This window comes from Oncorhynchus mykiss, chromosome 17 (assembly GCF_057628025.1).
Source record: "Oncorhynchus mykiss isolate SJ-2025 chromosome 17, ASM5762802v1, whole genome shotgun sequence".
Classification (NCBI taxonomy): Eukaryota; Metazoa; Chordata; class Actinopteri; order Salmoniformes; family Salmonidae; genus Oncorhynchus; species Oncorhynchus mykiss.
The window spans coordinates 71,898,436-71,916,128 of NC_143038.1; the positions used below are offsets into that span (position 1 = coordinate 71,898,436).

At 44.0% G+C, this 17,693-nt stretch overlaps 1 protein-coding gene across 2 annotated transcripts in view; it reads left to right on the plus strand.

The window, feature by feature from the left end:
• Positions 1-17,693, plus strand: part of LOC110494816 (ceramide synthase 5) — a 54,821-nt gene that overhangs the window by 30,176 nt on the left and 6,952 nt on the right. For both annotated transcript variants that reach the window (XM_036950921.2, XM_090206485.1), the window contains 3 exons: positions 4,999-5,127; positions 5,573-5,679; positions 16,166-16,322. In XM_036950921.2, coding sequence (XP_036806816.1) covers positions 4,999-5,127; positions 5,573-5,679; positions 16,166-16,322 — 393 coding nt within the window. The remainder of the gene's footprint in view (positions 1-4,998; positions 5,128-5,572; positions 5,680-16,165; positions 16,323-17,693) is intronic.

Here is a 17,693-nt window from a genome sequence, read left to right on the forward strand (position 1 = left end):
CTGTAGTAGAGTAGATAATGTGTCTTATTGTTACTGTAGTAGAGTAGATAATGTGTCTTACTGTTACTGTAGTAGGGTAGATAATGTCTTACTGTTACTGTAGTAGAGTAGATAATGTGTCTTACTGTAGTAGAGTAGATAATGCGTCTTATTGTTACTGTAGTAGAGTAGATAATGTGTCTTACTGTTACTGTAGTAGGGTAGATAATGTCTTACTGTTACTGTAGCAGAGTAGATAATGTGTCTTACTGTAGTAGAGTACATCATGTGTCTTACTGTTACTGTAGTAGAGTAGATAATGTGTCTTACTGTTACTGTAGTAGAGTAGATAATGTGTCTTACTGTTACTGTAGTAGGGTAGATAATGTGTCTTACTGTAGTAGAGTAGATAATGTGTCTTACTGTAGTAGAGTAGATAATGTGTCTTACTGTTACTGTAGTAGAGTAGATAATGTGTCTTACTGTTACTGTAGTAGAGTAGATAATGTCTTACTGTTACTGTAGTAGAGTAGATAATGTCTTACTGTTACTGTAGTAGAGTAGATAATGTGTCTTACTGTTACTGTAGTAGGGTAGATAATGTGTCTTACTGTTACTGTAGTAGGGTAAATAATGTCTTACTGTTACTGTAGTAGAGTAGATAATGTCTTACTGTTACTGTAGTAGAGTAGATAATGTGTCTTACTGTTACTGTAGTAGGGTAGATAATGTGTCTTACTGTTACTGTAGTAGGGTAAATAATGTCTTACTGTTACTGTAGTAGAGTAGATAATGTCTTACTGTTACTGTAGTAGAGTAGATAATGTGTCTTACTGTTACTGTAGTAGAGTAGATAATGTGTCTTACTGTTACTGTAGTAGGGTAGATAATGTCTTACTGTTACTGTAGTAGAGTAGATAATGTGTCTTACTGTAGTAGAGTAGATAATGTGTCTTATTGTTACTGTAGTAGAGTAGATAATGTGTCTTACTGTAGTAGAGTAGATAATGTGTCTTACTGTAGTAGAGTAGATAATGTGTCTTATTGTTACTGTAGTAGAGTAGATAATGTGTCTTACTGTTACTGTAGTAGGGTAGATAATGTCTTACTGTTACTGTAGTAGAGTAGATAATGTCTTATTGTTACTGTAGTAGAGTAGATAATGTGTCTTACTGTAGTAGAGTAGATAATGTGTCTTACTGTAGTAGAGTAGATAATGTGTCTTATTGTTACTGTAGTAGAGTAGATAATGTGTCTTACTGTTACTGTAGTAGAGTAGATAATGTGTCTTATTGTTACTGTAGTAGAGTAGATAATGTGTCTTACTGTAGTAGAGTACATCATGTGTCTTACTGTTACTATAGTAGAGTAGATAATGTGTCTTACTGTTACTGTAGTAGAGTAGATAATGTGTCTTACTGTTACTGTAGTAGAGTAGATAATGTGTCTTACTGTTACTGTAGTAGAGTAGATAATGTCTTACTGTTACTGTAGTAGAGTAGATAATGTGTCTTACTGTTACTGTAGTAGAGTAGATAATGTGTCTTATTGTTACTGTAGTAGAGTAGATAATGTGTCTTACTGTAGTAGAGTACATCATGTGTCTTACTGTTACTGTAGTAGAGTAGATAATGTGTCTTACTTTTACTGTAGTAGGGTAGATAATGTCTTACTGTTACTGTAGCAGAGTAGATAATGTGTCTTACTGTAGTAGAGTACATCATGTGTCTTACTGTTACTGTAGTAGAGTAGATAATGTGTCTTACTGTTACTGTAGTAGAGTACATCATGTGTCTTACTGTTACTGTAGTAGAGTAGATAATGTGTCTTACTGTTACTGTATTAGAGTAGATAATGTGTCTTACTGTTACTGTAGTAGGGTAGATAATGTGTCTTACTGTAGTAGAGTAGATAATGTGTCTTACTGTAGTAGAGTAGATAATGTGTCTTACTGTTACTGTAGTAGAGTAGATAATGTGTCTTACTGTTACTGTAGTAGAGTAGATAATGTCTTACTGTTACTGTAGTAGAGTAGATAATGTGTCTTACTGTTACTGTAGTAGAGTAGATAATGTGTCTTACTGTTACTGTAGTAGAGTAGATAATGTCTTACTGTTACTGTATTAGGGTAGATAATGTGTCTTACTGTTACTGTAGTAGGGTAAATAATGTCTTACTGTTACTGTAGTAGAGTAGATAATGTCTTACTGTTACTGTAGTAGAGTAGATAATGTGTCTTACTGTTACTGTAGTAGGGTAGATAATGTGTCTTACTGTTACTGTAGTAGGGTAAATAATGTCTTACTGTTACTGTAGTAGAGTAGATAATGTCTTACTGTTACTGTAGTAGAGTAGATAATGTGTCTTACTGTTACTGTAGTAGAGTAGGTAATGTGTCTTACTGTTACTGTAGTAGGGTAGATAATGTCTTACTGTTACTGTAGTAGAATAGATAATGTGTCTTACTGTAGTAGAGTAGATAATGTGTCTTATTGTTACTGTAGTAGAGTAGATAATGTGTCTTACTGTAGTAGAGTAGATAATGTGTCTTACTGTAGTAGAGTAGATAATGTGTCTTATTGTTACTGTAGTAGAGTAGATAATGTGTCTTACTGTTACTGTAGTAGGGTAGATAATGTCTTACTGTTACTGTAGTAGAGTAGATAATGTGTCTTATTGTTACTGTAGTAGAGTAGATAATGTGTATTACTGTAGTAGAGTAGATAATGTGTCTTACTGTAGTAGAGTAGATAATGTGTCTTATTGTTACTGTAGTAGAGTAGATAATGTGTCTTACTGTTACTGTAGTAGAGTAGATAATGTGTCTTATTGTTACTGTAGTAGAGTAGATAATGTGTCTTACTGTAGTAGAGTACATCATGTGTCTTACTGTTACTATAGTAGAGTAGATAATGTGTCTTACTGTTACTGTAGTAGAGTAGATAATGTGTCTTACTGTTACTGTAGTAGAGTAGATAATGTGTCTTACTGTAGTAGAGTACATCATGTGTCTTACTGTTACTATAGTAGAGGAGATAATGTGTCTTTTACTGTAGTAGGGTAGATAATGTCTTACTGTAGCAGAGTAGATAATGTGTCTTACTGTAGTAGAGTACATCATGTGTCTTACTGTTACTGTAGTAGAGTAGATAATGTGTCTTACTGTTACTGTAGTAGAGTACATCATGTGTCTTACTGTTACTGTAGTATAGTAGATAATGTGTCTTACTGTTACTGTAGTAGAGTAGATAATGTCTTACTGTTACTGTAGTAGAGTAGATAATGTCTTACTGTTACTGTAGTAGAGTAGATAATGTGTCTTACTGTTACTGTAGTAGGGTAGATAATGTGTCTTACTGTTACTGTAGTAGGGTAAATAATGTCTTACTGTTACTGTAGTAGAGTAGATAATGTCTTACTGTTACTGTAGTAGAGTAGATAATGTGTCTTACTGTTACTGTAGTAGGGTAGATAATGTGTCTTACTGTTACTGTAGTAGGGTAGATCATGTCTTACTGTTACTGTAGTAGGGTAGATAATGTCTTACTGTTACTGTAGTAGAGTAGATAATGTGTATTACTGTTACTGTAATAGGGTAGATAATGTCTACTGTTACTGTAGTAGGGTAGATAATGTGTCTTACTGTAGTATAGTAGATAATGTGTCTTACTGTTACTGTAGTAGGGTAGATAATGTCTACTGTTACTGTAGTAGAGTAGATAATGTGTCTTACTGTAGTAGGGTAGATAATGTCTTACTGTTACTGTAGTAGAGTAGATCATGTCTTACTGTCACTGTAGTAGGGGAGATAATGTCTTACTGTTACTGTAGTAGAGTAGATAATGTCTTACTGTTACTGTAGTAGGGGAGATAATGTCTTACTGTTACTGTAGTAGGGTATATAATGTGTCTTACTGTTACTGTAGTAGGGTAGATAATGTCTTACTGTTACTGTAGTAGGGTAGATAATGTCTTATTGTTACTGTAGTAGAGTAGGTAATGTGTCTTACTGTGGTAGGGTAGATAATGTCTTACTGTTACTGTAGTAGGGGAGATAATGTCTTACTGTTACTGTAGTAGGGTAGATAATGTGTCTTACTGTAGTAGAGTAGATAATGTGTCTTACTGTAGTAGAGTAGATAATGTGTCTTACTATAGTAGAGTAGATAATGTGTCTTACTGTTACTGTAGTAGGGTAGATAATGTCTTACTGTTACTGTAGTAGAGTAGATAATGTCTTACTGTTACTGTAGTAGAGTAGATAATGTCTTACTGTTACTGTAGTAGGGGAGATAATGTCTTACTGTTACTGTAGTAGGGTAGATAATGTCTTACTGTTACTGTAGTAGGGGAGATAATGTGTCTTACTGTTACTGTAGTAGAGTAGATAATGTGAGGTTACACAACTCCTAGTTTCCCCTACAAAGGAACGAACACTCACATACATCGAAAGGAGAGTAGTCTCCAGATGCCACACTTCAAAGTCTTCCTTTTCGCTCGGTTATTGATTTTCACATCGAACGTGAGAAAACAACTGTAAATCGAGGAGGAGATAAATGAGGAAGTCATAAAGGTTATTGAGCAGAGTTACTGTATGGAGCTGCTGTAAATGAAATCTGCCCTTACCAACGCAACAAATAAATTACATTTATTTTCAAATCAAATTTATTTATATAGCCCTTCGTACATCAGCTGATATCTTAAAGTTCTGTACAGAAACCCAGCCTAAAACCCCAAACAGCAAGCAATGCAGGTGTAGAAGCACGGTGGCTAGGAAAAACTCCCTAGAAAGGCCAAAACCTAGGAAGAAACCTAGAGAGGAACCAGGCTATGAGGGGTGGCCAGTCCTCTTCTGGCTGTGCCGGGTGGAGATTATAACAGAACATGGCCAAGATGTTCAAATGTTCTTAGATGACCAACAATGGTCAAATAATCAAATAAATGCATATCTGTATACAATATCTGTGATTATATATGAAAACAAACCCAACCTTCTCGTGGTTCCTTGTTGAATTGCAGGACTTCCCCATCATGTTCATTCATCACCTAGCAACAGTGAGCCTGATCAGTTTTTCCTACGCTAACAACATGCTACGTGTCGGGAGCCTGGTGATGTGTGTCCACGACGCATCAGACTTCCTGCTGGAGGTGAGTGTGGACACACACACACACACACACACACACACACACACACACAGGAATACATTCTCAGTGATATTCTAGTGTAGATATTGGAATATATGTAACCGATGTGAAACGGCTAGCTTAGTTAGCGGTGGTGCACGCGAATAGCGTTTCAATCGGTGACGTCACTTGCTCTGAGACCTTGAAGTAGGGGTTCCCCCTTTGCTCTGCAAGGGCCGCGGCTTTTGTGGAGCGATGGGTAACGACGCTTCGAGGGGTGACTGTTGTTGATGTGTGCAGAGGGTCCCTGGTTCGCGCCCCGGGTATGGGCGAGGGGAGACGGTCTAAAGTTATACTGTTACACATACATCAAAGCACAGTACATGTATTCTATGAAGAAGGAACTTGTAGAACATGAGGAACGTACAATATGACAGTATATCAATGTTTACCTTCTCTCCTTCTTCAGGCAGCCAAACTGACCAACTACGCCAAGTACCAGCGCCTGTGTGACTTCCTGTTCGTTCTGTTTGCTGTAGTCTTCTTCATCACAAGGCTTGTCCTCTACCCTCTATGGTTAGTGACTGTATGGTTACACTGGGGTGTCCTCTACCCTCTATGGTTAGTGACTGTATGGTTACACTGGGGTGTCCTCTACCCTCTATGGTTAGTGACTGTATGGTGTCCTCTACCCTCTATGGTTAGTGACTGTATGGTTACACTGGGGTGTCCTCTACCCTCTATGGTTAGTGACTGTATGGTTACACTGGGGTGTCCTCTACCCTCTATGGTTAGTGACTGTATGGTTACACTGGGGTGTCCTCTACCCTCTATGGTTAGTGACTGTATGGTGTCCTCTACCCTCTATGGTTAGTGACTGTATGGTGTCCTCTACCCTCTATGGTTAATGACTGTATGGTGTCCTCTACCCTCTATGGTTAGTGACTGTATGGTGTCCTCTACCCTCTATGGTTAGTGACTGTATGGTGTCCTCTACCCTCTATGGTTAGTGACTGTATGGTGTCCTCTACCCTCTATGGTTAGTGACTGTATGGTGTCCTCTACCCTCTATGGTTAGTGACTGTATGGTGTCCTCTACCCTCTATGGTTAGTGACTGTATGGTGTCCTCTACCCTCTATGGTTAGTGACTGTATGGTTACACTGGGGTGTCCTCTACCCTCTATGGTTAGTGACTGTATGGGTGTCCTCTACCCTCTATGGTTAGTGACTGTATGGTTACACTGGGGTGTCCTCTACCCTCTATGGTTAGTGACTGTATGGGTGTCCTCTACCCTCTATGGTTAGTGACTGTATGGGTGTCCTCTACCCTCTACGGTTAGTGACTGTATGGTGTCCTCTACCCTCTATGGTTAGTGACTGTATGGTTGTCCTCTACCCTCTATGGTTAGTGACTGTATGGTGTCCTCTACCGTCTATGGTTAGTGACTGTGTGGTTACACTGGGGTGTCCTCTACCCTCTATGGTTAGTGACTGTATGGTTACACTGGGGTGTCCTCTACCCTCTATGGTTAGTGACTGTATGGTTACACTGGGGTGTCCTCTACCCTCTATGGTTAGTGACTGTATGGGTGTCCTCTACCCTCTATGGTTAGTGACTGTATGGGTGTCCTCTACCCTCTATGGTTAGTGACTGTATGGTGTCCTCTACCCTCTATGGTTAGTGACTGTATGGTTACACTGGGGTGTCCTCTACCCTCTATGGTTAGTGACTGTATGGTGTCCTCTACCCTCTATGGTTAGTGACTGTATGGTGTCCTCTACCCTCTATGGTTAGTGACTGTATGGTGTCCTCTACCCTCTATGGTTAGTGACTGTATGGTGTCCTCTACCCTCTATGGTTAGTGACTGTATGGTTGTCCTCTACACTGGGGTGTCCTCTACCCTCTATGGTTAGTGACTGTATGGGTGTCCTCTACCCTCTATGGTTAGTGACTGTATGGTTACACTGGGGTGTCCTCTACCCTCTATGGTTAGTGACTGTATGGTGTCCTCTACCCTCTATGGTTAGTGACTGTGTGGTTACACTGGGGTGTCCTCTACCCTCTATGGTTAGTGACTGTATGGTTACACTGGGGTGTCCTCTACCCTCTATGGTTAGTGACTGTATGGTGTCCTCTACCCTCTATGGTTAGTGACTGTATGGGTGTCCTCTACCCTCTATGGTTAGTGACTGTATGGTGTCCTCTACCCTCTATGGTTAGTGACTGTATGGTGTCCTCTACCCTCTATGGTTAGTGACTGTATGGTGTCCTCTACCCTCTATGGTTAGTGACTGTATGGTGTCCTCTACCCTCTATGGTTAGTGACTGTATGGTGTCCTCTACCCTCTATGGTTAGTGACTGTATGGTTACACTGGGGTGTCCTCTACCCTCTATGGTTAGTGTCTGTATGGGTGTCCTCTACCCTCTATGGTTAGTGACTGTATGGTTACACTGGGGTGTCCTCTACCCTCTATGGTTAGTGACTGTATGGTGTCCTCTACCCTCTATGGTTAGTGACTGTATGGTTACACTGGGGTGTCCTCTACCCTCTATGGTTAGTGACTGTATGGGTGTCCTCTACCCTCTATGGTTAGTAACTGTATGGTTACACTGGGGTGTCCTCTACCCTCTATGGTTAGTGACTGTATGGTGTCCTCTACCCTCTATGGTTAGTGACTGTATGGGTGTCCTCTACCCTCTATGGTTAGTGACTGTATGGTGTCCTCTACCCTCTATGGTTAGTGACTGTATGGTGTCCTCTACCCTCTATGGTTAGTGACTGTATGGTGTCCTCTACCCTCTATGGTTAGTGACTGTATGGTGTCCTCTACCCTCTATGGTTAGTGACTGTATGGTTACACTGGGGTGTCCTCTACCCTCTATGGTTAGTGACTGTATGGTGTCCTCTACCCTCTATGGTTAGTGACTGTATGGTTACACTGGGGTGTCCTCTACCCTCTATGGTTAGTGACTGTATGGTGTCCTCTACCCTCTATGGTTAGTGACTGTATGGTTACACTGGGGTGTCCTCTACCCTCTATGGTTAGTGACTGTATGGGTGTCCTCTACCCTCCATGGTTAGTGACTGTATGGTTACACTGGGGTGTCCTCTACCCTCTATGGTTAGTGACTGTATGGTGTCCTCTACCCTCTATGGTTAGTGACTGTATGGTGTCCTCTACCCTCTATGGTTAGTGACTGTATGGGTGTCCTCTACCCTCTATGGTTAGTGACTGTATGGTTACACTGGGGTGTCCTCTACCCTCTATGGTTAGTGACTGTATGGTTACACTGGGGTGTCCTCTACCCTCTATGGTTAGTGACTGTATGGTTACACTGGGGTGTCCTCTACCCTCTATGGTTAGTGACTGTGTGGTGTCCTCTACCCTCTATGGTTAGTGACTGTATGGTTACACTGGGGTGTCCTCTACCCTCTATGGTTAGTGACTGTATGGTGTCCTCTACCCTCTATGGTTAGTGACTGTATGGTTACACTGGGGTGTCCTCTACCCTCTATGGTTAGTGACTGTATGGTTACACTGGGGTGTCCTCTACCCTCTATGGTTAGTGACTGTATGGTTACACTGGGGTGTCCTCTACCCTCTATGGTTAGTGACTGTATGGTTACACTGGGGTGTCCTCTACCCTCTATGGTTAGTGACTGTATGGTTACACTGGGGTGTCCTCTACCCTCTATGGTTAGTGACTGTATGGTTACACTGGGGTGTCCTCTACCCTCTATGGTTAGTGACTGTATGGTTACACTGGGGTGTCCTCTAGACTGGGGTGTCCTCTACCCTCTATGGTTAGTGACTGTGTGGTTACACTGGGGTGTCCTCTACCCTCTATGGTTAGTGACTGTATGGTTACACTGGGGTGTCCTCTACCCTCTATGGTTAGTGACTGTATGGGTGTCCTCTACCCTCTATGGTTAGTGACTGTATGGTTACACTGGGGTGTCCTCTACCCTCTATGGTTAGTGACTGTATGGTTACACTGGGGTGTCCTCTACCCTCTATGGTTAGTGACTGTATGGGTGTCCTCTACCCTCTATGGTTAGTGACTGTATGGTTACACTGGGGTGTCCTCTACCCTCTATGGTTAGTGACTGTATGGTTACACTGGGGTGTCCTCTACCCTCTATGGTTAGTGACTGTATGGTTACACTGGGGTGTCCTCTACCCTCTATGGTTAGTGACTGTATGGTGTCCTCTACCCTCTATGGTTAGTGACTGTGTGGTTACACTGGGGTGTCCTCTACCCTCTATGGTTAGTGACTGTATGGTGTCCTCTACCCTCTATGGTTAGTGACTGTATGGTTACACTGGGGTGTCCTCTACCCTCTATGGTTAGTGACTGTATGGTTACACTGGGGTGTCCTCTACCCTCTATGGTTAGTGACTGTATGGTTACACTGGGGTGTCCTCTAGACTGTATGGTGTCCTCTACACTGGGGTGTCCTCTAGACTGGGGTGTCCTCTACCCTCTATGGTTAGTGACTGTATGGTTACACTGGGGTGTCCTCTACCCTCTATGGTTAGTGACTGTATGGTTACACTGGGGTGTCCTCTACCCTCTATGGTTAGTGACTGTATGGTTACACTGGGGTGTCCTCTAGACTGTATGGTGTCCTCTACACTGGGGTGTCCTCTAGAATGTATGGTGTCCTCTACACTGGGGTGTCCTCTAGACTGGGGTGTCCTCTACCCTCTATGGTTAGTGACTGTATGGTTACACTGGGGTGTCCTCTACCCTCTATGGTTAGTGACTGTATGGTTACACTGGGGTGTCCTCTACCCTCTATGGTTAGTGACTGTATGGTTACACTGGGGTGTCCTCTTCCCTCTATGGTTAGTGACTGTATGGTTACACTGGGGTGTCCTCTACCCTCTATGGTTAGTGACTGTATGGTTACACTGGGGTGTCCTCTACCCTCTATGGTTAGTGACTGTATGGTTACACTGGGGTGTCCTCTACCCTCTATGGTTAGTGACTGTATGGTTACACTGGGGTGTCCTCTAGACTGTATGGTTAGTGACTGTATGGTTACACTGGGGTGTCCTCTACACTGTATGGTGTCCTCTAGACTGGGGTGTCCTCTACCCTCTATGGTTAGTGACTGTATGGTTACACTGGGGTGTCCTCTACACTGGGGTGTCCTCTACCCTCTATGGTTAGTGACTGTATGGTTACACTGGGGTGTCCTCTACACTGGGGTATCCTCTACCCTCTGTGGTTAGTGACTGTATGGTTACACTGGGGTGTCCTCTACACTGTATGGTGTCCTCTAGACTGGGGTGTCCTCTACCCTCTATGGTTAGTGACTGTATGGTTACACTGGGGTGTCCTCTAGACTGGGGTGTCTTCTACCCTCTATGGTTAGTGACTGTATGGTTACACTGGGGTGTCCTCTACCCTCTATGGTTAGTGACTGTATGGTTACACTGGGGTGTCCTCTAGACTGGGGTGTCCTCTACCCTCTATGGTTAGTGACTGTATGGTTACACTGGGGTGTCCTCTAGACTGGGGTGTCCTCTACCCTCTATGGTTAGTGACTGTATGGTTACACTGGGGTGTCCTCTACCCTCTATGGTTAGTGACTGTATGGTTACACTGGGTGTCCTCTACCCTCTATGGTTAGTGACTGTATGGTTACACTGGGGTGTCCTCTACCCTCTATGGTTAGTGACTGTATGGTTACACTGGGGTGTCCTCTACCCTCTATGGTTAGTGACTGTATGGTTGTCTTCTACACTGGGGTGTCCTCTACCCTCTATGGTTAGTGACTGTATGGTTACACTGGGGTGTCCTCTACCCTCTATGGTTAGTGACTGTATGGTTACACTGGGGTGTCCTCTACCCTCTATGGTTAGTGACTGTATGGTTGTCTTCTACACTGGGGTGTCCTCTACCCTCTATGGTTAGTGACTGTATGGTGTCCTCTACCCTCTATGGTTAGTGACTGTATGGTGTCCTCTACCCTCTATGGTTAGTGACTGTATGGTGTCCTCTAGACTGTATGGGTGTCCTCTACCCTCTATGGTTAGTGACTGTATGGTGTCCTCTACACTGGGGTGTCCTCTACCCTCTATGGTTAGTGACTGTATGGTTACACTGGGGTGTCCTCTACACTGGGGTATCCTCTAGACTGTATGGTGTCCTCTAGACTGTATGGTGTCCTCTAGACTGTATGGTGTCTTCTAGACTGGGGTGTCATCTACACTGGGGTGTCCTCTAGACTGTATGGTGTCCTCTAGACTGTATGGTGTCCTCTAGACTGTATGGTGTCATCTACACTGGGGTGTCCTCTAGACTGGGGTGTCCTCTAGACTGGGGTGTCCTCTAGACTGGGTTGTCCTCTAGACTGTATGGTGTCCTCTAGACTGGGGTGTCCTCTACACTGGGGTGTCCTCTAGACTGTATGGTGTCCTCTAGACTGTATGGTTGTCCTCTACACTGGGGTGTCCTCTAGACTGTATGGTTGTCCTCTACACTGGGGTGTCCTCTAGACTGTATGGTGTCCTCTAGACTGTATGGTTGTCCTCTACACTGGGGTGTCCTCTACACTGGGGTGTCCTCTAGACTGGGGTGTCCTCTACACTGGGTTGTCCTCTAGACTGTATGGTGTCCTCTAGACTGTATGGTTGTCCTCTAGACTGGGGTGTCCTCTAGACTGTATGGTGTCCTCTAGACTGTATGGTGTCCTCTAGACTGTATGGTGTCTTCTAGACTGGGGTGTCCTCTACACTGGGGTGTCCTCTAGACTGTATGGTGTCCTCTAGACTGGGGTGTCCTCTAGACTGGGGTGTCCTCTAGACTGGGGTGTCCTCTAGACTGGGTTGTCCTCTAGACTGTATGGTGTCCTCTAGACTGGGGTGTCCTCTACACTGGGGTGTCCTCTAGACTGTATGGTGTCCTCTAGACTGTATGGTTGTCCTCTACACTGGGGTGTCCTCTAGACTGTATGGTTGTCCTCTACACTGGGGTGTCCTCTAGACTGTATGGTGTCCTCTAGACTGTATGGTTGTCCTCTACACTGGGGTGTCCTCTACACTGGGGTGTCCTCTAGACTGGGGTGTCCTCTACACTGGGTTGTCCTCTAGACTGTATGGTGTCCTCTAGACTGGGGTGTCCTCTACACTGTGGTGTCCTCTAGACTGGGGTGTATTCATTTGGAATCAAACGAAGTAAATGGGCCAAAACAGGAAGCCACTTAACTGAATTTGTCCAATAAGTAACTTTTGGTTTTGTTGGGAAACTTCTTTAGTTGAAAACATTTTGCTACAGTTTTCACTAACGAAACATCCCAGTTATCTGTCTACCTTCTTTCTGTGGTTAGTGTCTGTCTGTCTGTCGTCACAGCACCTTGTCTGTCTGTCTGTAGTCACAGCAGCCTGTCTGTCTGTCTGCCTGTCTGTCTGCCTGTCTGTCTGTCTGTCTGTAGTCACAGCAGCCTGTCTGTCTGCCTGCCTGTCTGTAGTCACAGCAGTCTGTCTGTCTGTCTGTCTGTCTGTCTGTCGTCACAGCAGCTTGTCTGTCTGTCTGTCTGTCGGTCTGTCTGTCTGTCTGTAGTCACAGCAGCCTGTCTGTCTGCCTGTCTGTCTGTCTGTCTGTCGTCACAGCAGCTTGTCTGTCTGTCTGTCTGTCTGTCTGTCTGTCTGTCTGTCTGTCTGTCTGTAGTCACAGCAGCCTGTCTGTCTGCCTGCCTGTCTGTAGTCACAGCAGTCTGTCTGTCTGTCTGTCTGTCTGTCTGTCTGTCTGTCTGTCTGTCTGTCTGTAGTCACAGCAGCGTGTTTGTCTGTCTGTCTGTCAGTCTGCCTGTCTGTCTGTAGTCACAGCAGCGTGTCTGTCTGTCTGTCTGCCTGCCTGCCTGCCTGTCTGTCAGGTCTCACTTGGGAAACAGGTCTTGTTCTGACCTCAATGAGACTTCCTGGTTAAGTAAAGGTTAAATAACATTCAGCAGAGCTACCTAACCTCTGTGGTTAGTTATTGACACTACTCTAAGGGTGCATCCCTATCCACTATTCCAGAGCCCAAAGTGCCCCATGTCAACAATAGTGCACTACTTAGAGAACAGGGCACCATTTGGGACGCGCAACCATCTGTGATTTTAGTGTGGATGGAAGCAGCTCTACGGGACGACCGACAGTCGAGTGCCAGGTCTATGATGGGCAGTGGAGGTAACCTCCTGAGCTGCTATATCCAGCGTCCCAAATGACACCCTATTCCCTACGTAGTGCACTACTTTAGACCAGAGCCCTATGGAACCCTATTCCCTACGTAGTGCACTACTTTAGACCAGAGCCCTATGGAACCCTATTCCCTACGTAGTACACTACTTTAGACCAAAGCCCTATGGAACCCTATTCCATACATAGTACACTACTTTAGACCCTATTCCCTACGTAGTGCACTACTTTAGACCAAAGCCCTATGGAACCCTATTCCATACATAGTACACTACTTTAGACCCTATTCCCTACGTAGTGCACTACATTAGACCAGAGCCCTATGGCACCCTATTCCATACATACAGTGGGGCAAAAAAGTATTTAGTCAGCCACCAATTGTGCAAGTTCTCCCACTTAAAAAGATGAGAGAGGCCTGTAATTTTCATCATAGGTACACTTCAACTATGACAGACGAAATGAAAAAAATCCAGAAAATCACATTGTAGGATTTTTAATGAATTTATTTGCAAATTATGGTGGAAAATAAGTATTTGGTCAATAACAAAAGTTTATCTCAATACTTTGTTATATATCCTTTGTTGGCAATGACAGAGGTCAAACGTTTTCTGTAAGTCTTCACAAGGTTTTCACACACTGTTGCTGGTATTTTGGCCCATTCCTCCATGCAGATCTCCTCTAGAGCAGTGATGTTTTGGGGCTGTTACTGGGCAACACGGACTTTCAACTCCCTCCAAAGATTTTCTATGGGATTGAGATCTGGAGACTGGCTAAGCCACTCCAGGACCTTGGAATACCAGCAACAGTGTGTGAAAACCTTGTGAAGACTTACTTACAAAAGGCTTGGCTGCCTTTTGAGAAATACTGTATAAAAGTTCAACTGGGTACCACACGGCCAGGTCTCTGACCTCCTCCCTATAGGCTGTCTCGTTGTTTTCGGTGATCAGGCCGATCAGGCCTGTGTCATCGGCAAATTTAATGATGGTGTCGGAGTCGTGCCTGGCCATGCAGTCATGAGTGAGCAGGGAGTACAGGAGGGACTGAGCACGCACCCCTGAGGGGGCCCCTGTGTTGAGGATCGGCGTGGCAGATGTGTTGTTACCTACCCTTACCACCTAGGGGCAGCCCAGGATCCAGTTGCAGAGGGAGGTGTTTAGTCCCAGGGTCCTTTAGCTTAGTGATGAAATTTGAGGGCACTATGGTGTTGAACGCTGAGCTGCAGTCAATGAATAGCATTCTCACATAGGTGTTCCTTTTGTCCAGGTGTGAAAGGGCAGTGTGGGGTGCGATTGAGATGGTGGTGTTGTCGGCTAGTCTAGGTAGGAGAATTGTATTGTCCATCAATAAGGGAGCTTTTTGCGCTGCGTGTTCACTGCTCTTCACTGTTCCTTCATGTACCATGATGCACCTGGCCTCTTCTGCTTCCTATCAGCTATGTCCTATGTCCTATTTGTTATTGTGGATTCATATTGAAGATTGATGCAGCTTGGAATGCTTTGCTGTGTGGTGTTGGATTCTAAACTTTGAACATTGAGATATTAAAAGACATGATAGACCAGAATACAGAGTATATAAAGGAGTGAGATCTGTAGGAAAGACAGAGTGGCTGTGGAATGTACTGGGTGGACGGGAGGAGAGCACAGGATTGGTTTAGGGGGAGCGGATGGACATCTGTGGATTTAGGTGAAGGAGGGGTTGAGGTCAGGAGGTCAGGTCAGATCCCCTGAAGGGAGAAATAAGGTTTTATTATCCTATTACCCTCTTCCTGTGGAACCATAAGATGTAACGATTTGAGAGAAAGAGAAGTGTTTAAAGTGGCATATATATACTTGTGATGGTGAGAAATGTTTTTATTTTTTGTCTGTGTCGACCCTTTGGGAAGAATTAAACTCGGTTAAGCTTCTCTAGTGTCCGTGAGTTTTTTTATTCTGAAAACTAAGAACCTAACAGGTGTATAACAAAAAAAACACTCTACCCTCCCCCGTGTACAATAAAAAAAACACTCTACCCTCCCCCGTGTACAATAAAAAAACACTCTACCCTCCCCCGTGTACAATAAAAAAACACTCTACCCTCCCCCGTGTACAATAAAAAAACACTCTACCCTCCCCCGTGTACAATAAAAAAACACTCTACCCTCCCCCGTGTACAATAAAAAACACTCTACCCTCCCCCGTGTACAATACAAAAAAACACTCTACCCTCCCCCGTGTACAATAAAAAACACTCTACCCTCCCCCGTGTACAATAAAAAAACACTCTACCCTCCCCCGTGTACAATAAAAAAACACTCTACCCTCCCCCGTGTACAATAAAAAACACTCTACCCTCCCCCGTGTACAATAAAAAACACTCTACCCTCCCCCGTGTACAATAAAAAAACACTCTACCCTCCCCCGTGTACAATAAAAAAACACTCTCCTATTTTCACCCCCGCCCCCATACATGTCTAACTGTCCCTAAGGGCTGTAATGGATACCAAGGTAGGGCATAAGGACTGAGGTACATGTTGCCTGACAACGGCCTATCTGTCTGAGTCTGTCTCACTACTGCACTGCAGGCCTCACAGCTCTACTTTATTAGAGAAATTACACCAAGAAAAAAATGTATTTAATTATGTAGTCTTCTTGGATGAATGGCAACTACTAAATGTTTTTAGTGAGCTGGTTGTTGGGAGAGTACAGTCTCAGCAGGGGAAGGCAGGTCTCAGAAAAGTCCAACTGGTTTTCCCATACGGAGAAATTACTGTGTGGTTGCATGCATGTGCATTTTGCGCTTACCATTCGTGTGTGTGTGTGTGTGTGTGTGTACTGACATACTTTCCATACACATATGAATTCATGGTGTGATCCTTCCTGTGTTGTTCCAGGATCCTGAACACAACATTGTTTGAGAGCTGGGAGATGATTGGTCCCTACCCTTCCTGGTGGCTCTTCAACTCCCTACTGCTGGTGCTACAGGTGCTGCACGTCATCTGGTCCTACCTCATAGCCGGGATCGCCTACAAGGCCTTGGTCCGAGGAAAGGTGGGTGGGCTGTGAATGTACAGCTCTGACTCTGACTTTTTTCCACATTTTGTTACATTACAGCCTTGTTCTAGAATGGATTAAATTGTTCCCCCCCCCTTCTCCACACACAATAACCCCATAATGACAAAGCAAAAAAAAATACAACTGAAATATCACATTTACATTCGCACCCTTTACTCAGTACTTTGTTGAAGCACGGTGATTACAGCATTGAGTCTTCTTGGGTATGACGCTACCAGCTTGGCACACCTGTATTTGGGGAGTTTTTCACATTCTTCTCTGCAGATCCTCTCAAGCTCTGTCAGGTTGGATGGGGAGCGTCGCTGCACAGCTATTTTCAGGTCTCTCCAGAGATGTTCGATCGGGCCACTCAAGGACTTGTCCTGAAGCCACTCCTGCGTTGTCTTGGCTGTGTGCTTAGGGTCGTTGTCCTGTTGGAAGGTGAACCTTCGCCCCAGTCTGAGGTCCTGAGCGCTCTGGAGCAGGTTTTCATTAAGGATCTCTCTGTATTTTGCTCTGTTAACCTTTCCCTCGATCCTGACTACCACTGTGAAACATACCCAAGGCACGATGCTACCACCAACACGCTTCAACAGAGGGATAGTGCCTGGTTTCCTCTAGACATGACGCTTGGCATTCAGGACAAAGAGTTCAATCTTGGTTCATCAGACCAGCGAATCTTGTTTCTCATGGTCTGATTCTTTAGGTATCTTTTGGAAAACTCCAAGCGGGCTGTCGTCCATTTTAATGAGGAGTAGCTCCCGTCTCGCCACTCTAACAGATTGGTTAAGTGCTGCAGAGATGGTTGTCCTTCTGGAAGGTTCTCCCATCTCCGCAGAGGAACTCTAGAGCTCAGTCAGTGACCATCGGGTTCTTGGTCACCTCCCTGACCAAGGCCCTTCTTCCCCGACTGCTCAGTTTAGCCAGGCGGCCAGCTCGAGGAAGAGTCTTGGTGGTTCTAAACTTCTTCCATTTAAGAATGATGGAGGACACTGTGTTCTTGGGGACCTTTAATGCTGCAGAAATGTTTTCTTACCCTTCCCAAGATCGCTTTGTCATTATGGGTTATTGTGATGTCATTATGGGGTATTGTGATGTCATTATGGGGTATTGTGATGTCATTATGGGGTATTGTGATGTCATTATGGGGTATTGTGATGTCATTATGGGGTATTGTGTGTAGATTGGTGAGGAAAAAACATTTATTTCATCAATTTTAGAATAAGGCTGTAACGTAACAAAATGTGGAAAAGTTAAGGGGTCTGAATACTTTCCGAATGCCCTGTATTGGCCTATTACAGGTGAGATGTAGACAGTTGAGTGTGAGGTGTAACTATTAGGTACCTCATAGCTGGGATAACCTACCTA